General features: G+C 38.4%; 1 protein-coding gene across 1 annotated transcript in view; it reads left to right on the top strand.

The window, feature by feature from the left end:
- Positions 1-670: 670 nt before the first annotated feature.
- The window catches only part of DCN (decorin), a gene marked incomplete at its 5' end in the record, with an annotated part of 36046 nt that continues 15476 nt past the window's right edge, over positions 671-21240 (top strand). The window contains 2 exons of the mRNA XM_082007554.1: positions 671-875; positions 17045-17157. Of these exons, the coding sequence (XP_081863680.1) occupies positions 671-875; positions 17045-17157 (318 nt within the window). The remainder of the gene's footprint in view (positions 876-17044; positions 17158-21240) is intronic.

The following is a 21240-nucleotide window of genomic DNA, read 5'->3' as shown; positions in this document are numbered from 1 at the left end:
AGAATATCCAATATAACACAACATAGTATTCCATTTTATTGTGCTGTTTAAAATGGGAAAGAACTATCGCTCATTTAAAAAAGTAGAGATCTTCCCCTCTATCTCCACCCCATCACTAGATCCTACTTTTTCTCAGTCATTTTTACTAGATTATAATTTAAAACACACAGCAACCTGGCACTTAGAAAAATATTTCTCAAGACGTGAAATACTGCATTACAGTGAGTTTGGGAACCTCAGGTTCATTCCCAGGGGACAAAATTATTGCTATGAAACAAATGTTAATGAAATCAAATAGACTGTTACGTTGGCAGAACACAGACACATGGAAAATGTGGCTTATTGTTTTGACTGTTTTGCATAACAAAGTTGACAGCGCTGCCTGTTCCTAATAAATATTACTCTAAATATGCAAACAGATGTGTTTACAGTTGCCTTTAAACTGCTCTGCAAAAAAAAAAGTCTATTGACAAGCAGTTACCAGACTCCTATCACATAACTGCCCTATTTTCATAATTCAGTTTTCATTTAGTGAAAGGAACAGTTATGCAATTGGTGGATATGCTGGACCTCCTTCAGCAGGAACTGTGCAGCTATGGGAAACCGCTACTTTTGTTGTAAATCTCCCACTTTGATCCCTAGGTTCTGCCCGGAGTCGATGAACTAAGCCATGAGGCTGGCTCTTCTCTTCGTCCTACTGCTGCCAGCATGCTTGGCCAAGCCGTTCCACCAGCAGGGCCTCTTTGACTTTATGCTGGAGGATGAAGGGTCGGCCGATATGCCTCCAACGGAGGATCACGTCATGTCTGGATTTGGACCAGTGTGCCCCTTCCGCTGCCAGTGCCATCTTCGCGTGGTGCAGTGCTCTGACCTAGGTAAGCCCAAGGGTAACTTCATAGGGTATGTACTGACGTTCTAGCCACAGGTTTGCAGCTGAGGCAGTTGGGCTGCTGCACACTGCCACCCCGTAACTGTGTTTTTGCTAAAGAAATGTGCTACAGATACTGTTAACCAGAAGGTACTATAAGAAGTAGGCCATAAAGCTCTGACAAGACGGGCGTTTGTTGTGACCACGAAGCATGTCTGATTTTTTTAATGCATATTTTGTGTATGTACATTTAATTTGTTCTTTGGAAGACCACCGATTTCTGTTGCAGAGAAAATAACTTTGCAAGGCTATTCCTTCAAATGCATATGAAATAAATTCAGTGAGGTCAGATGTGAGGATGGAAACATTTTAAAAGGTTCTAAATTGCATGGCCCAAGCTCCAACACCCTTAATCATACTGTCTAGTACCTCAACATAGAAGTCATCCCATTTCCCTTGGAATACATGAGCATGGAATAACCAACCCTGAATCATATATGCTGGAACCAGATCTTTGGAGGGAAGAGCTTGGAAAGACTCCAAAACAATGAGCACATTTTGTAGCTCCTTATTAAATAACCTTCTTAGACACTTTTGAAGCTGAAACCATGAGAACCTTTCTCACAAGTTCCCCTTACTCGCTCACGTACAAGGGCTTGTCTGCACAGTCCGACCATCAGGATGTGAAGCCATGCCTGCCGTCGCTGTATTTGACTTCCCCATGCAGAAATATTAAGTAATGAAGTTGACTTCAGTGAGACTTCTCTCGGTTTAAGCCAGTATTATTCAGTCTAAGTCAGTGTGCAGTGCAGAAAATCAATTAAAGCTGGTTGTGCTCACAAGGAAATTAGGCAATTTATTAAGTGAACAGACAAATAACTTCTTTTATGATTTTATAGAGTTTATTTTTTTAGAAGTCTTCTCTCAGCTGTTGAAATGTGTAGCTGAGTGTTTCTATTTTGCTATTTTATAGAATTTGCTTTGATAGTTACTGTAAATCATGGCACAAATCCACCAGTTAGGACCTGGGTCTCATTGTAGTGGGTGTCGTATAATTATAGAAAGGAGGGGGAAACATTAGTTACATCCCTAGAAACTTCTGTGAATTTATTAAAGCAAGCCACATAATTACGCAACAGATACGTTTGGCAAAGACCCAGCGAACAATGCAAGCGAAGTTGCACAAATGAGCACGGAGTAACCTAGCCATGCATTCATAAAGCTTCCACAGCACTGTCCCTGTTGAAAGATATTTTATTTTTTTACCATTTAGGTGTCAGATAGTAGCAAACACAAGGTGGGGAGTGGGGAGGAGAATGCCCCACATGCCATGAAGGGCTTAGGTTTTATTTTTGTTACACTGGCTAATGCTGATGGAATTTAAGTTATTTTGGGAACTTGTCCCCGTCTGCTTCAATTCTGCAGAACGTAAGGAGCTTTCACTTGGTAAAAAAGTAGAGATATTCACACAGGCACCTTTTGTTGCTGTGCTTGCTCCCATGTTCATTCAGTTTTCCTTCACACACACATGGTTTCCAAAGGGTTGCACTACAGTCCACTGCCTACAGATGCTTCTGGGTTCATAAAGCCTCATAGTGACAAGCAGACTCAGAAATACAGCAATTAAAGCCCCAGGTCTGTGTTTCCCAGATAATTTCGAGAGGGTTGATAAGAAAGAGATATATTTTGAGCTTGTTTTAAACCCACATGCTGCAGATACTGAAACTAAAAGATTGTGCTTTTGAAGCAGCTGGGCTGATAACATCCAGCCTCTGGGCATGAAAGAAGAGAGATCTCCCTGGGCTTAGAATATGCAGCTCTGAAAAATAAATAATATTTCCCTGGCAGAGCTCAGTGAAGTAAGAATCATTCAGAGTTCCCCAGCCTTGGCATTAAGTTTCATCCATCCTTGTCACGTGTGGCTACAACAGCTCCTAATGGGTCATGGCCCAAGTGGGAGGCTCACCAGGTCGCAGGTCCGATGGCTGCCCCTGCGAGCAGGGAGAAGACAGCTATGTGTGCTGCCTGCTCGCAGGCAAATCTGCCCTCCGCTTTCCTCTCTTCTGGCCTTGAATCCGTTTCTGTGTGACTCGGTCTCAGACAAGGTCAGATTTACCTACTGACTTGAGGAAAGATGGGAGCTGGTCCCAGGAGCTCAAAATTTCATTGCAAACTGCGGAGGTTCTGCCAGGACGACTAGCATGCTCTTGGGCTGTGGGATGAAGGATGCTTGAGGCGCAGCGATCAGGAAAGCCAATGTGCACGAGAGCCATGAAACCAGCAATGACAGTTCCACCTCCCTGCTAACCACCACTCCTGGCCTGCCTCTCCCTTCAGCTCAAGGCGTTTCCGACCCAACCAAATTAGCTACCTCCCTCCCCCAAAATTATCAAATTTAGTCATCTAGTCCCATGGGCACTAATTGAAGAAAAACTGCAGGCAATAACAAGACTCCTCCTAGGGATATATTAAGAGCTTACTAAATTAAGTCCCACAAAGGAAAGTTGGAATCTGGATTAGGATCCTTTCTTCCATGCACTCTCTGACGTGGAAGGAGGGATCTTTGCAGCCACAAGCCCTTGGGTGCAGAGGGCATGTCAGAGCAAAGCAGCTGGAGGACCCTAATGTGGGATACTTAGGGAGAGGTCCCCTCTTCCTCAGCATGCTGCTTTGTGTGCCCAAAGGGGCATTTGCTATTTGTAAACTCTTGCTTCACAAGGAAAAAGCCAAGTATCTGACACAGAGCTATGTGAATAAACCGCAGGAAAACTATCACACCCAGGGTCCAGAGATCAGGTTTGCCCCTTGCCTCATGAGCACTGGATGGGAATAATAATAATAATAAAAAATAATCCAAATTCAATAAAAACAGTGAAAAAAATGCCCAGTGGTCCAATTACACTATTGTCAGCTGAATTTTTGCATTCCTGTATTTTTAAGCTTCAGTCACATCTTTCTAAACACATACCTCTGAATTAATTTATTTTGCCTCCAAGCCAAGAGCTGAGTTAGCAGGAAGGAGAACGCTGTCTTCTCACACTCCAAAGAATTCTCTCTGATCTGTGCTTACTGACAGATCGAGAACAGAGCCACAGGTGCCTACCTTATATGAGAGGTATTGCCTTTGTGGAACAGGCTTCATCAATGAAGGCCACCACGGTATCTTTATAAAAGAGCTGCCTTTTCTGAATCTAACCCCTGTGGCTAAAAGTGAGACACAAATTCACTTTTTAATCATGCCTCAGCATAAAGCATTACTATGCTATATCCAGACTTTCCATAGGAATCACAAACATCTTTCTTATTAGCACACACTATAGGTGGGGAGTAGTTGATATAACTGGTTGGAGGCAGATCTTCATGTTTTAAAATAATAAATACAAGGAAGGTGTGCAGCCAGTTGGCCAGGCAAACATGCCTCGTAAAAGTCCTAGCAAGGATTAACTGTTCCATTTAAAGTCTCATCCTCCCAAAGGGAGTCTCATGAAAAGGTTCCTCCCAGAGCACCCTGGTAGGCAGGAGGACACGTGTGACTACCCAGCCCTGCAGTGGATGCAGAATGCTCTATAACTGTGTCTGGAGGTGGTGGTCAGAGCTTTATTTCACCTACAGATAAGTCTGGCAGCCCCTTACGAAGTGAGCAGTGTCTATGTTCTGCAGGATGCAATGAGATCGTCTTCCTTGGAGACTTCACAGGATGGAGAGGGGTCCCTCCAGCCCTCTGGCCATAAGCATCCATGGAGGTTTTGTGGTCTCCAAAAGGTGTGCGAGAGATGGATGTCAGTAATCAAAGTTCAAGCAGTATCACAGCTTAAATTGGAATTTTAGTCACAGCTCAGAATGCAGGACTTCTCCAGCTGTAAAGTAAAGAAGGATATATTAAAGCTCAGCATGAGTGCTGGAGTGTGTGTTTGAAAAGCACTTTGAGATCAGTGGGTGAAAAGCTCACAGATATTCCAGGGATCCAGTAACATAAGGCAGTTTATCTGAACACATACAGTGTCTAAACTGTATTAACTGATGGCTTTCAACACCTTTTTCAACAATGTTTGAGAACATTTACCATTAAAATAAGGATAAACTTTAGGATGGCTTAGAGATTTTCTCCTAACAGATGCGCTGTTATCCCTCATTTCAAACACTTATGATGTTATATGGGGATCTAGCGTTCATTGTTTTGGAAAGAAGAGTATGTGCATTAGATATTGTAGAAAGTTTAAAATGAAATGAAAACTCTCATGGTAATGTGACCACAGCTAATTTATTTGTTGACAAAAGATGATTTATGTCATTGTACAAAAACTTACAGAAAAATCTGAACACCCATTTTCTGATCATGACTCCATTTGGGAACCTCATCTCTCATTATAAATTAAATTATCTCCTTTGGGATATACCTTGGTTTGAACTTGTGTTGTTGACATAAAATCTTTTAAAAGGAAAATAATAGGTACCTATTGGTGATCAGTCTCAGTCATTTTATGAGTCCAAGAGAAGAAATGGGATTGGTTACTATTATGTACTTAGCTTTAGAATCCCTGCCATTATTTGAATTTTTACCAACCTTTCAAAAACATAAATTTAAAGCTAAATGTTTAGCTCAAAATCTTACAGATGTCTAAAGATGTAATAAGAGAAAGCATGGTTCCTTAAATGGCCAGACATTATAAATATAATTATTAAATAAAAAAAGTTTTTGTTAATTTCCATTGGAATTGATGACCCTTCAGGACAATTTATTCCATGTTTTATGCATTTTTTCCTTCTAACAATAAGGACTACAGACTTATTCCTTTTACGTTTAATAGAAGCTGAGATTCTCATGAAATCCCTTGACTTCATGGAACTGGATCATTTAACAAAAATATTATCAATAAAAATGGAACCATGAAATCTGGGAAAGTACATTGTCATTTCTACTGAGAGTAGCCTCTGCATCACAATACCAAAGCCTTAAAACTGAAAACTAAATGCTTTTTTGGACAATGTTCTTTAACCAAACATAACTTATGCTGTCATCAAACACAAGTCATCAGGATTTCCACATGCTAACTGGGTGAACTGTAGTACTCTAACGTGTTGGAGACCAGACTGGAGGATCTGTATGAAGCATTAGAGGTATTATCTGTAATATAGGAGTGACCTCATGTGACGTTAGCTATCTAAGAGTCACCTGGGCTCCTTTCACAGCCATGGGGAGAGTTAGGCAGCTGCCCCATGGGGCAGTTCATCCTGTCTAAGGATACATCACTCTTGGAGAATTAAACTGCCAACACAGGACTTCAATGACCATTCGAGGTTATACAACTTACTTTCAGATTAATGAAGTTATGTGTGATAAAATTAAAGTATGGAAGAAATAAACTCAGTCACCAGCATTATTTTGTAATAAATTTGCCATGGATTATTGTCATTTTTGTATATATTCTGCTTAGATATAATTTTTTGGGGATGCCTTGGAAGTTAAAGAAAACATGAATTAAAGCCCTGTACTCAGTACATCCTGAAAAATTATTAATTCAAGAACCCAATAATTAGAAAACACTCTTGAAAAGCTGTCAAGAAAACAAATATATATATTGGCCTGGATGTAGACTGCTTTATATTAACAAAAAGTCATTATCTTTTGCCAGTGTAACAGTAAAAGACAGGCCTTGTTGCATTGCAGCCTGAATAGCTGATGTTCCAATTCCAGTTGATAAACATGATTCTAGGTGAAAATTCATCTACTCTAAATACATCCCTTCTTTATTAGCTACTTACTCCAAGGTAACAGTTACCAACTCTGTGTGTTCTCTTTTTTTTCTTTCTTTCTTTTTTTTTTTAATTTGTTTGCTTCCTTCAGACTAGGAAATGCCAGTTCAGAAACCTTAGTGGCAGGAATGGAAATTCTGACTGCTAAGTCCAAGTGATACAAGAAGTGACTGTTTTCTGGTTTGCACTGTTACAAGGGTTCATTTCTAAAATTTCCCAACGCACAAATAAATAGCTAATAGATAGCTAGTAAAATGTGAGTCAATTATTATAATTCATAGCAGGTGATTACAGTGCATAAAACATACTAAATAGTGACTGCTGACACCTACCAGTGTTATGGGACATCTATAGTATGTGTATTATGTTCTTAACACATTTATAGGGTGCATTACTTGATAAGACATGTAGCTATTTAAAAATTATCCATGTTTTCACAACATAAAGCCTGTGCTATTCAAAAGCAAAAGGTTCCCAGAGAAGTCTTAGGACGAGCTAAAGAGTCCAAACGCTCCTTCTCAATGTTCACTGAGAACCCACTGCCAACTGGGAGGAAACCTAGGAATTTGGATCCTATGTGAAGCCACCAATGATAACAGCAAAGAACTGCCAATGCTAGCCTCCAGCTACTCAGCAAAACTCTGCTCACAGAGTCCGGTTACCATGGTATTTAGAAAAGATTCTACTTTTAATCAGATTTTTAAAATACTGCTTTCTTTGAGAGTGCCTGCTCCTCATCAACTTTGGACTCACTTTGGTCTGTATTTTGCTTTACCCATATCCTGGATCTGTCATGTGGTTAAAAGGAAGTGGGACAAAAGAAAAAAATCAGGTTACAGAATGGAAGAGTATTTTTCTGAATAAACTTTTATTTTTTCCTAAAGTTCAAATCTAAGAATATACTCTTCAAAGTACATTGTAATTTTTTAAAACCTATTTCTCCTGTTTTACATGCCTGCCCTGACAAACAATATTGACAAATACCGGAGTTCTAGGTCTCTTTGGTTGTGTTATATTACAGGCTCATTCACTCAGAGCATTATTGTCCTTTACACTATGAAAGCAAAGTAGATAGATGGAGTAGAACTTGCTCATTGCCTTCTCTGCAAGGAAAGCGATGGAAATAATGAACACAGACACGAAGGGACTTTAGGACCAAGGACTACACCTGTATGATTTTTTTTTTTTGAGGGATAGTGGGGTTGAGTTGCAGTTTTCAACTTATAGGGCCAATTATGGGACTCAAATATCTCTGTACAAAGGACCTTGTTGTTAGCAGGGTTACGTTTGCTATATAGGCAACCCTACTGCAAACTTCTTAAGCAGTCAGTAGGGAATGAAAAAGATGAAAAGCAGTATTTAAAGAATTTGTGTGCTTTCTGCATGCATGCTCTTAAGTGAGAGGGCATCCCATACTAGATTTGTGTTTGTTTCCTGGGATCTGTTTGGAGTGCTTTGAGTTGCTATAAAAATCTGTTACAGAGACGAAGCTTGCAGTTTTAATTTCAAAAAGAAAAGGAATGCAATAAATATTTATTTATTTAAATATTTTAAAAAACAGTAAAAACAAGAAACCTTTTCTCTCACATAATTTCATGGCAACTTTAGGGATTTAATGGCAAAACAATGAAAGGACAGATTATTTATAGAAATGCTACAGCATTTAAAACATGTGCAAGTGTAAACGGGGCAGCAGTCTGGTTCTGTAACACACCACCACCACAGCAGAAATGTGCAAAAGGTCATCCCAGAACCAGTTTCTGCCCTGCATCTCCTGAACCATTTAAAATGTGGTTCATAAAAGACGAGGACAACCTCAGTTTCCGTGCTGGAGTTTTCCTTTCTACTGCTCCAGTGTGGGCCTCAGAAACTAAAGAGGCTTTCAATGAATTCCTGTTTTACGGGGACATGGAAGAAGAGTGTTTGTAGTGGTGCAATAATCAAACTCTTTGCTAGCTCTACCTAAGAGGTGTAGGAGCAAAGGCATAAGCAAGTTAGCCAAAGAGCACTAAAAAGCTATGTTGTCATTCAGCTCTGATGCCACTTCTTTCCATAGGTTCAATTAGGTCTTCAGCTTTCACTTCCACACATCCAGAACTGATCCTTTAGCACTGGGAAGTAAGAATGGGAAAGGAAAGGCAAACAGTGCTAATAAAGTTTGTATAGTAGCAGCAGCCCAGAAAAGAAAAAGGAAAGAAGGGATAGTATAAACATGAAAGGGAAGATCTTGCTTTTTCAAGGGAAGCTATAATGGAAATGACAAAAAAAGGAAATGTATAGAAAGTTTCAGATTCAGGCAAGGAAAAAGGAAGAAGGAACTTAAGAATTGAGTGAGAATCTTACTTTTTCAGGGCTAAGGGGCAAAATTAATTTTCTTTTCTTTATTCTTTCACTCTATGGCAGAGAGTTTATATCCTCTGCTGGAGATGATACAGTTACAGTGATAGTTGACTTGGGGAAGGTCTATTACTAAATGACTAACAAAATAAATAAGTAACAGAGCAAAAATATCTAAGAGTTACAAGGTTATATGCAATATCATCTAGTAAACAGAGGGAACTAGCAGGTCTGCAGGCTCCCCGATTCAGTCAGGAAATTCTCTCCCAATATTTATTTAAATGTTATTCAGTATGTCCAGACATAGTCACAGCAGCCCCTTCCATTGTTTGCTTTCATGAAAGTAGGTTGAAAACAATCCTACAACATTTATGAAAATGGCCATGTTATGTTTAGAAGTACCCAAAATAACCAGGAACATATCTCTGCCCTCAGGTCAAAATAAAACCAGGGCTGTGCAATGACCATGTGGTCAGAACAGGAAGGGGTAAGTTTACTTGAAACCGGAGAAGATCCCCCTGCCAAATGACTCTTTCTGGCTACTCTATTATGTTAGTGCTAATTCTGGTAAATCCCAACGTAAAAATTGAGGGAGCTATCCTTAAACTGTCATCTGTTGCCTGCTGCTTAAACTGTGAACCAGGCAAACATCAAATTATATTACTCCAAAGGATCATTCAAAATGTAATTTGTTAGATAATGCTCACTTTTCTGAGTCACTGAAATGCTCTCTTCTGACTACTGTAAAATACATGCAAGAAATAAATGTTTCAACTTAATGCATGAGTACTCTTAGATAATACATCTGTATTGCATCCACTTTGACTAAAGCCATTATGCACATGGTACTGGCAGATTGCATGAATCGCACAGGACAGTTGCTGTTCTCTGATGGGATGTTTTATGTCTGTAACCATGACAGTGGGAAATGTAAAGCTGGCAATTCTAGGAGTTCAGAAAACTCATAATATTTGAGGTTTTTTACTTAATGTCTTAATCCCTGAAGTTTCATGATTATTTCAGAATATTTTTCTGCCTTTCTAAAATACTTCAGTGCTTCTTGAGAACGCACATACCTTCCAGACCTCTGAAATTTAAAGTCAGTTAGAAAGAACACAGAAATAGAAGTTGCTTGACTTTTAGTTTCACGAACATATCGTTACTCTTAGGTATTAGCTTTTGGAGCCAGGAGGTTCAATTTATCTGTACCAAGAATGTGTCTAGCACTGGAAAATAATTCATAACATCTGTAGCTTGCAATATCCGTTATACTTTGAAATATGTGTTCACTACAGAGTGGGTGGAAATGGAAAATAGTTAAAGCAATGCATTCATTTTTAAACCTTTTCTAGGGCCTTTATAATTATTACTACCATAATAACAGAGAATTGTGCATTTGATCATGATGCGTGAATTTGTTTCTATTTTTCTGTGTTCCTCATGCTCTTCTGGGAAGCAATGTTGTAAATGTTTGGAAAAAAAATGGACTAGTAACATATCAGTAGGTCTACCTTTGTGAGAGGCCTCCTTAGCAGGGGATGGAGTTAAATTTCTTGTTCTTTCCTATGGGAAGGATCAGAGGTATACAAAAATAATAATCTGTGATAAAAATAAGTCCAAAGTGGATCTTAATGGCAGATGAGTCTTATAGGTTGAAGAGCAAAAAAAAGTCTGAAAAATGGTTGTGAATTACCTTTAAGAAGATGTATTTTAAGTCTCATGCATTCCAATGGACACTGCTTTTTTATATCTCTTAGAAAAAAAATATTACTGCTGACTTCATAGAAAGTGAGGGGAAGGTGGAGAACAAACTTTTCCTTTGAAAGTGGGAGAGAGGAGGAGGCTGCAGATACTTCTCTGTAGAGAAAGAAAATAGTTTCTTCTTTTATGAATGGTAGGATGCCAATAACAGTATTACTCCTATTTGCAAACCCCACACAACAGAGAACGAATTTCCAGTGAATACTGAAACACATAGACTGGGAAAACATCAGTGGACTTTTCCAAGTCGAATCATTCAAAGCTGCGTTAAGCTCCTCGCCACCCTTCCAGGAAGCACTCCTCGAGTCCTGTTACCCTCCGTGACTAAGTTACTAAGGGCGTTCGCCCCGGGAGGGCTGCTGCCCGCCCGCGGGATGCTGCGGAGCTGGGCTTGGGCAGGGACGTCCCCCGGCAGCGGGCGCGGGCAGCGCAGGCAGCTGCTGGCGAGGCCGCCTCCGCCGGCAGAGCAGCCGCTGATGGTGGCGGTTGGGAATTACACGTAGCTCAGCCCAGATTCCTCAGCTGGCAGCAGCTGTTTGTGGAAACTGAAGGAGTCTTAAAAAGAGCCCCATTTTATGGCCCCTGTGATAATAGTGTTGCAACGTAATAACACATGTATCTGAACTTCAGCGTTCAGATGTCTCTCTGCCTTTTGACCCCTTCTCTCTGGCTGGGAGAGGGAAAGTTTATTCAGAGGAATAAGCCCCACCCCTGCTTGTTGTAAAATGGATAGGTAGAGGGGAAAAAAACCCCACAAAATACCCCAAACAAACAAACAAAAAAATCAAACCACAAACTCTCTTGCGTTCTTAAAGTTGTTTATAATTGGCACTGTTCACATATTGGTTATTTTGACTATGTGTTGCAAGGATGCAATTCTCAGGGAAATGTCCTCATCTCTGGGCTACGGACTCAGACTTCCATTTGCTTAGTCTCCCTTGCTGGCCCCATAAATCTTGCATTCCTTTTCTGCATAGTCGTATGGCTTCAGCAGAAACGTGGCTCCATGCCAAATTGCAGACTAACTTGTGGCTCTCACTTCTTAGAAACTGGAGCAGTGGACTGAAATCCCTTCGTAGCGAGGAGGGTTCAAGTCACCCTTCTGCTTTTGTGGGTCAGACAATTCCACCTGATCACAGCTCCTGTAGCTCAGCAAGTTATTCCCTCAGCTGTAAAAGTAAAAAAGCCTGTCGTGTATACCCAGCCCCTAACCTCCCTTAGTCCTCACACTATTCCCAAATCCTTGCTGTATCTCCTACACCTGTTTGGCTGGCTAAATGGCGGCATATGCTAGTTGGACTGGTGCAGTGCTACACAGGAGATGGCTAGCCACTGATTGCTGCTCTCTCAGGGACTGGATAAGGGCTGAATTATACCAGCCTTGGCTCTTCTCTGCCTAATTTCTGGTCTCATAAAATCTCCAGACTCATCAGCCTTCTGTCCTCTCCAGGAGGTGAGGCAATCACTTAAGAAATCATGAGAAAAAGTGACACCCTACACAGAGAAGATCCCATGGAGACAAGCCTGATTTCTGCAGTCGTCTCCTTCTCCATCTTCCCACTAAGGAAGGATTCCTAGTCCTGTTAACCTCTCCCTGCCAAACATCTTCTAGGTGACTGTAGATGAGCTTTTCAGTGCTTCCAAAAGTGAGCGTGGGCCCTTGTTGTCTGCATGAAAGAAATCTGTTGATGATCCAGCTCTGCTGGATTTTGATGAATGCATTTTGATTGTGTTTGTTATTCCAAAAATCTGTGGCGTAGCGACTAATATAAGAAAAAGTTAGGAAAACTTCTGCCAGGTATAATAAAAGTTCAGCTGATCCTGACCAACAAAAGGAAATATTTCAAGCTTACTTACAGACTTTTTTTTTTTCCCCCCACTTTGTAGTTCTATGGAATATTCTGTTCTTTATGTGTTTTTATATGCATGCATTTTTACACAGATGCATTTACATGTACACTGGTGGGAATGGTTGTGTGCTACAGGTTAATAAGGTAGAACAGAAGAAAATTTCTACTCATAGAAATCTGCAGAGAATAATACAGATCTGACCTGTGCTACAGGAACTGATGGCAGTTCAGCTTCTATAAGTCATGATTTCTCCCAAAGAAGTATTTTAGTGCAAATCGAAATGGTCTTTATGACTAAGGGTAACTGGTTTATTAAATCCTGTATATTTCCAGAATCTTTAGGCTCTTAATTTCAGTGGGAAGGAAATCCTTCAAGGATTTTGAAGGGTGGAGCTATACCATTTCTACTCATTTGTGAGTAAGTATAATTTTTTTAAAATGTATTTATCAACTTAAATAATAACTGACTTAGTTTTATTCAACCAAAATAACTAAAGACATATGTATTTTCAATTTAACATACAGTGGGAAAAGTAGAAGAACATAAATCTTTAATTAGTTATAAGTTAATCTTAGTAACCAGAGGCCTGAAATATTTCCAAGGAACTGAATACCAAACTGTGTAGCAGTGATTATTCACATAGAAAGTCAGACTGCTATGAGAGATTTTCATATGGCTTTTTAAGAAGCAAGTTTTAATGTATAAAAAATCACAGCCAAAAGCTGGGATACTTGTGTAAACTGTTCTTAAAGTGATTGAGAGGTGACTCAATTGACATTTTCCAACACCAGTTCCCCTTTCAGCTGGTATTACATAAATTTCACTGGAGGGTATTTGTGGGTGGACATGCAGTCGTACTGTACAACATGGATTCAGAAGTATATCGGCATCACTTGAGTTTCTCAGAAATGAGTAGCAAAGACAGCCTACAGCTCCCCTCTAAACTGCTCAGTCTCCCAGACACAGGAATAAAAAAAATCCTCCTGGGAAATGGTAATTCTATCCCAGGAGCCATTTCAGCTTCTAGTGGCATTACAATTTTCTTGATTCAGTTCAAATTCTGTCATGCTGTCGTGTTAATCCAGGCTTCCCCATTCATCTGAACTGGCTGTCTATTAACCTGTCCTGACCAGAAAGGTTTGAAGGTTTGCTCTCCAGGCAGGGAATTTCCAGCACAGGGACTAGTTTGCACTACACCGATGCTCCTCCTACATGTATCTGTGTGGAGATACATCTACCTATATACAGACCTGGACCTGCAAGCTGAGGCACAGCTCATGAAGCCATTGTAGATGTGACAAGTGGTGAAGCCCTTGGACGGAGTCCACACCTCAAACACAGTTTAGTCCTGAATTATTTATCTGCTGATTTTACAAGGCAGTGTCCAGATCGACCCATTGATAGACTCAATCTCCACTGGAGAGCTCTAGTTGATGGAAGCTCCAGCTTCAGGATGTACTAAACTTCTTAATGATAATGCAATGTCTCTCCAGCACTCAGGGTGCATCCTGTACTCCTCTATGCTTTGTTCTTCAAAACTCAAATGAATCAAGACAAAAATCAAATATAATTTATATAGCTGTTTTCTGAAACATTTTTTAAAAAGCTTCAGGAAATGCATAACAGAATATACATGAGATACAGGTAATAAAATATGTTTAACACTTTAAGGGATGACAATTATATTCTTTGCATGCAAAGCTAATCATTGTATTTTACATCCTCCTAGTTTCTAGTACAAGATAGGAAGCCTTTATAAATCACTTTTCACAAATGGATAACTGATTATTAGGTTTGTCTTATTGTTGTAATAGGAAACATTTAAAGTTTAACTTCACTGCTCTGAGAAATTGTCATTTCTACCTTATTCATGGATAACACTTGGGCTTTTAGAAGCTGACATGTGAAGCTTGAAATGTACAGGTGGAAATTTAATTTAAAGTTTAGTCTCTGGCAAATTATCCCTTCAGTAGCAATGCAAGTGTTCTTACAAAATATGTTCCAAGGCCATCACATAAAGGACAGCTATATAGCTCTCATGTCCCCTAGTTTCTGCCATAAGCACTTATTTACAGATACCAGTCTACTAATAGAAATATACTGACAACCAGAACATAGTCATATTATTCTGAATACAAATAATTAACCTTTTTTTTTGTGAAAAATTCTATAAAAGTTGCTAGAGTGTAATATCTTCTTATAACAAAATTATGATCTTGAAAAAGTAGTGTTTTTTGGGAAAGAATTTTTAGTTGCTGACATCATTCCTGTCCGCTGAGGACAGAAACTGTCCAAAGACAACCAACATACAAATTATATGGTATCACATTTTTATATATTTGGAACTTTAGTCCTACAGTTCTGAAAGTAATGAGGGTTTTGCAACAGTCTTCAGTAAAAATGAAGTCCACGCCTGAATGAGGAAAGGTTATTTTGGTAATGTGAAGAATCTTAATCTGTATTATATGTGCATGCACTGAGTATCAGTAAGGTAAACAGGATGAGATGTGAGCTTTGGCTCTTGTCATTTTATGTACGGCAGAAGCTTTTACTAATTCATCCCAGGATGGTATGATTGTGCTGCTAAAATTTTTGGATGATGGTGTGATCAGAACTCAGCCAGGTTAATATTGTACTCAGTTTTAAATAAGTATCAGATCAAAATATTTTCATAATTTTTTAGCTAATGTTAGAGAACTTACGAGTGGGAAAATAAATCTGAAAAAGTGGCTGTGATGTTTTCTAAATTCAGAACCCAAATTTTTGTAATGGTAGGAAAATAGAATATGTTCTATATGGACTAATATACGGCCAAATCTTTAGTGAAAAAACACTAATTGTAGTAAAAAGCTCCAGCACACGTCACTGTGGCCTCTGTAGAGTTTATGGTAGTTTTATAGTAGTAACTTTAGAATAGTGCTCTTCATGTAGGTTAAAAAGATTAAATATAATACCAAGCTTATACTTATTTTCATGGTTTGCCATAATCCTTCCAAATGAGAGCCAACGATTTTTTTTTGTTTTATTTTACATATATATACATATTCTAAAAAGGATTGAAAGAGAAGGGGTTTTGCTTAACATTGGATTTTGACAGAGAAACCTACATTCCAGGTGTGAAAACACATTTGTGATGAACGTTAAACATCACAGAATCACAGAACTGCTGAGTTTGGAGGTCACCTCTTGAGATTGTCTAGTCTACCCACCTGCTAAAGCAAGGTCAGCTAGATCAGGTTGCTTAGGGCTGTCTCCAATCAACTTTTGCATATCTCCAAGGATGGAGACTCCACAACCTTTGTGGACAAAACATACCTTATCTCTGGGCAAGCATATCTCACTGTTTGCAATGCCATGCTGGAAATTAAAATACGTACTTTAAGAAGATAATATATATAGGTATGTATCTTTCAGCTGAGAACAACATCATGCAGTCTGCTATCAGGTGATACCTGCAGAGAGATCTTTCCCAGAAGAGTTCAAATATAGCTTCAGAAATACTTGTTAAAAACCTTACTGGTAAAAAGATTGTTCTACCCAGAGAAGTCCACTTCTGTTAGATGCCCATATAGAGACTTCATTAGTGTCTATAAAATTTTCCTACCAACCATTCAATTAGCATTTCACATTCTGTTAAAAAAAACCCAAAAACACTAGCTAGGAAAGAACATTTTAATTTTGTGGTAAATCAGAATGACTAGAAAAGATTTGCTTTATTCCAAGTCACAGTATGAAAGGAAAGCTGGGTAAAGCAAGTGTTATTTAACACTAAATAATTTCATTTCCATGACTTCATCGGACTTACATATCAGCTATTCAGAAAATAGTCCCAAAGAGAGTCTTTAATTTAAACTGTCTGATGTTCTTTTGGCAGTTGTAGTGAAACCAAGAGATTTGTTCTCCAGAAAACTTGGACATAGTTACAGATGAAAGAAAAGGGGGGAGGTGGATTGGTTTTTTTTAAGGTGGACTTTACTGCAAGTTATTCAGTTACTGTCAAACAAACAGTATTTTTTCTGGAAATGATTATAATTAACTATTGTACTTCTTTCAAAAAAGCCTACTACCTTTTAAATAGCAGGAAATGTTCTCTGTCCACAAAAGCTAACACACAGTGGAATTAATAAATACCATACCTCTTTCTGAAAGCAATTTTTATTCATACAATTCAGTGGAATTAAACGTGTTAGAAATAATTTTCCCAAACTCAATCCTTTGCTTCAAGCTGTAACTCAGCTATTTTCTCAGAAAAATGGAAATGTGAATAAATAAATTTTGATTTGACATAACAAAATAAAGCTCCTTTTGACCAGCTGGAGACAGAAATACTTTCAGATAAGTCTTCATAAGTTTCTTCAGGAAATGAGTTCTAGAAATGGTGTTTACTGAAAGGTAAATGATGCTAAGAAAAGTGCTAACACCTATTTAAAGTTTCTTTCAAAGTCAGTTGTTTATTTTTTTCACTGTCCCTAGGTCTGGAAAAAGTGCCAAGAGACCTTCCTCCTGACACAACTCTGCTGGACTTACAGAACAACAAAATCACTGAAATTAAAGAAGGAGATTTCAAGAACTTGAAGAATCTTCATGTAAGTATATAAATGAACCAACATTTGCAAAAAAAAAAGGGGGAGAAAATGTGGTTTTGGCCTGGTACTCAGGTTTTTAAGGAAAACTGATGAAATACTCTGATCCTCCACCAGCCCAGCCAATTTATTTCCTTTCCCATTCCTCTTCTGCAAACTCTCTTCTCATACCACAGAAGTTTCTCATCTCTTTTCAGCTCTTCATACCTGTTTCCTGTCCATTCAGTCTCCTGATCTCCACCATAACTTCTCTCACCTCTTTATTTATTTTTACAGTCCCTTTCGCACACTGACTTCGTTATTTCTATTTAAAAGGCAGATCCACCTCAACGCTGCCAACTCACTCCCTTTTTGCTGTATTCCTTCCCCTCCCATCTCTGAGCTCACAGAAACTTGTGTACACCATGTTTGTCAGCAGTTTTTCTGTACTAATTTTAGGTCAGGAATCTTCAAATCAATCTTCTGCCCCCTGCACTACAATGGAATTTTGTTTTTGCAATAACCTTCTCCTAACAAAACTCCATCTTCATCCTCCTTTGCCTGCCATTCTCTTCCAACACTGCTGTCTGTTTTCCTCTTTGCTGAAATATTTTCCTTCCCTGGTTTCTGTGACTGCCCTTTTTTCTGGCTCACCTCTTCTTTTCCAAGTTTCCATCAGACAACTACCTTCCTCTGTTTCCAAATTTTTGTTTCTCTGTCTGAGGTCCTCCTCCTTTATTTCTATGCTTTTAATCAACATCTTAAAATTCATACCTCATAGTCTTGCCTCACTTTTGTTGAAACATCTCTTTCTCTCCAGATCAGAAAAGGCTATTACTCCTCTGCCTTTGAAAGTAATACCCCAACTCAGGCATATTTCTGAAAATATTATTTTTCTAGCCTTTCACCAACTCAATTTATTCTGCGTGTTATTCCATTTGATGCTTTTTGATTATAACCAATATAAACTACTTGGCTTTTCTTTCCTGGCTCTTCACAGTCTCTTTCTGTTCTGTGTTTTCATTCACAACCAAGAAGCCAACTCCCATTTATTATCCATTCATGATGCCAATGCCATCACCCAAACAAGAACTGTTTTAAAAAATAAAATGCATTCATCCACTCATACGAGGAGAAAATAAAAACCCTATAAAGCATTTATCTCCTTAATTACTTATAAACTCCCTCTTAAATTTTTGTTTTAATGCAACATCAAGAAGAAAAGTTTTAAAAAATTTCTAGGAATAGGCACAATGCCAATCTGTCCGTAGTGGAGGGAGCCGCATGAGTAAATCATGAGATTCGTGTCATCTAATTTTAACAAAGGTGTCTATACTTGAGCTAGTTACATAGATAACCTCTACAGTCAACAAAGAGAAGTAGGTGCTTCTACATCACATTTCATCTGACTTGGTTTTAGAAGGAGATGACTTGTGCCCCAGAATTGTTTTTCAATTCCTCTCCTTGGCCACTGAACAGATTAAACACCCTAACTCCTGCCCACTTCTTTTGGTTTTCTTCCACCTTGGAGAGAAGTCCTGTGTTTTCAATGAAGATCATCGGCAAGGTGCTAAAAATGTCTTGTCAGTGAAATTAATCTTTTCACAATCCTTCTTCATGACACTGCATGAAATGAGTCAGAGCGTGGCATTGCAGATGAAAAGCAGTGCCCCCAGTGACTTCTGCCTACTTGGCACTCAGCTCAGGTCTCTGTTACACATCCTGCTGTGAGTCAAGCTCTTGTGAACTATGTCATCTCATTGAGGTTAACTCTATGGGGTTTTTTCTTTCCTTTATTACAGCAGATATAATTTTATAGTGAACTAAATAGGTAACTCTTCAGTGAAGAGATTATTTATTTGTCTTACTCCCAAAAGTACCCAGTACATGCTTAGGAACCACTGCAAATCATACGAAAGAGTGAAAACAGTAATATAAGTTTTAACAAATAACCTTCAAAACAAGGCAGTTTTCCTGGATTTACTCAAGAACAAAAAAACGATCCTCTAATCTCCTCCCCAAAATATTAATTTAGTCATGCACTATATTTATGTAACTAGTCACCATCTTTAGTCTCAGCAGGCATCATTCTTCTTGTGTAATATCTGGGAATGATTCCCATTCCCCAACTTGCAATTAAATATTCTTCAGAGTCATAGTGAAAGGGGAATATTGTTTTTAGATAAATATGACTCCAAAGCTTTGCTGTTGACAGAGCTCGATTGTCACTTTTGTTTTAAGGAGATATGTGTGTGTGTGTGAGATATATAAATGTGTATCATGTATATGCTTTTTAATCATAATCCCTGATAAACATGTCTTGTGTTATTACATTTGACAGTGTGGTGTTCAACAGTTCCTAGACTTCTTAGACTTTCCTAAACCTTCTTATACTCTTCTAAATCAGGAAGATTTACATAAGTTATCAGTATTATTGTTCCAAAATCTAAAATTATCAGCAACTGCAGTTAAGTTCTTGCATAAAGTGATCACTTTAGGGAACTATTCCTTAAATCCCATTTTTCATAGCTCTTGAAAAAAAATGAACAGTATATTCAGTTTATTCCTTTTGAATATTCCTTTTAAATTCCTTCCTAATTCCTATAGATATCACCAACCACAGATGTAATAGATTTAGAAGAGATTTTCATGAACAAGTTGGGTTGAACCTAGAGTTCAACTTGTACTAAAAACCAGATGCAGTAAGAAGAAAAATCATCTACCTGTAACTTGCCTGTGGCTTCTCTTTCAGCACAAATATAACTGCTTATGTTCTGAATGCAAAATACATGGAAATAAAAATGGAAGAGAAATTAGTACCTACAAAAATATTCTTTGTATCAGAAAATTTTCCTGAGTAAGTAAAAGAGCAGTTAAAATTTGCAGTTGTGGAAATATGACAAGCAATTAGAAAAGGATGCAACTAAGGGAATATTTATCTGTAAATAGTAGATGCCTGCCAGAAAACACCAGAGTCAACAGTTTTGTTGCACTTGATATTTTTATTATTTTTAAATTTATCCAGGAAAAAGTGGCTAAACTATTAATGTTGTACTAAAGAACTCAGTGAAACTTCACGCTATTTAAAAATGAAAGCTAAGATATATTTTTTTACCAGAGGGCTTGGGAGAATAGGGAAAAAATAGATGACAGTCTTTTTTTAGGGCCAAGGATGGAGTTTTGTGGTTTCAGAAACCTGTCTGATATTATGTGAAATCCTTGCTTATGATTTAGACCTGTGGCAGAACAATCAGAGAGGCGCTATTGGAAAAGCCAGGAAAAAAGTCTTCTATGAAACTGTCAGAATTTTCCAGGCAGACTGACACTCTGGATAGAGTACAGTACTTTGACCCCATGGACACAATAAAAAATCCAAAATACTACATGAGTAAGCCCTCATGCAGAGTGAAGGAGGAGTCTCCATGCACATGGAGTTGCATGCTGTGTGCCAAGGCCAAAATAAACCAACATAACGCCTGGCACTTGGAAAAAGAGGTAAAAGAAACTACTGTGTGTTAGATCACTATAAGAACAGCACAGACAACAGAATAGTAACTGCATGCTTTTCCAACAGGAATTTTTTAATGGCACAGTGTTAGAACAGCAAAAGAAGATGAATGCACTATTGGCCTGAAATCAAATGGAACATTGCTTACTTTAAGCTGGCAGAACTATGCAAAGCCATGGTTGTGCATTTAACAGTGCTAGAACCAGTTGTATTTATACTGAAAGAAAAGACCTGCATGAAAGAGATAAAAGATTTAAACTTGGGACTTAAGGTTATGACCACATCCACACTAAGGGATTATCAACACTAAATGTGTGGGCAAATAAATTGAAACACTCTTTGTAGTAATACCAAGTCAAAAAATAATATATTGCATTTAGAAAACTTTCATGCACTCCTCTTTTTTTTTTGTAATCAAGAGAAGACTCCTTATGGAAGGACAAGAGCCCAGATTAACTGAAGAAAAATATAAGAACATCTTCCAGGGATACAGAAAAGCTCCTAATAGATCAAAAAATATTAATGAAAGAACGTGGTCTTCTGATGACTCATTACAGCTTCAGTTCCTTTTTCCCAGGCATAATTAAAAGAGAAGTTAA

The sequence above is a fragment of the Phaethon aethereus genome, assembly GCF_964289735.1.
Source record: "Phaethon aethereus genome assembly, chromosome: 1".
Classification (NCBI taxonomy): Eukaryota; Metazoa; Chordata; class Aves; order Phaethontiformes; family Phaethontidae; genus Phaethon; species Phaethon aethereus.
The sequence above is the reverse complement of the archived record's forward strand: the minus strand, read 5'-3'. Positions and strand labels throughout refer to the sequence as shown.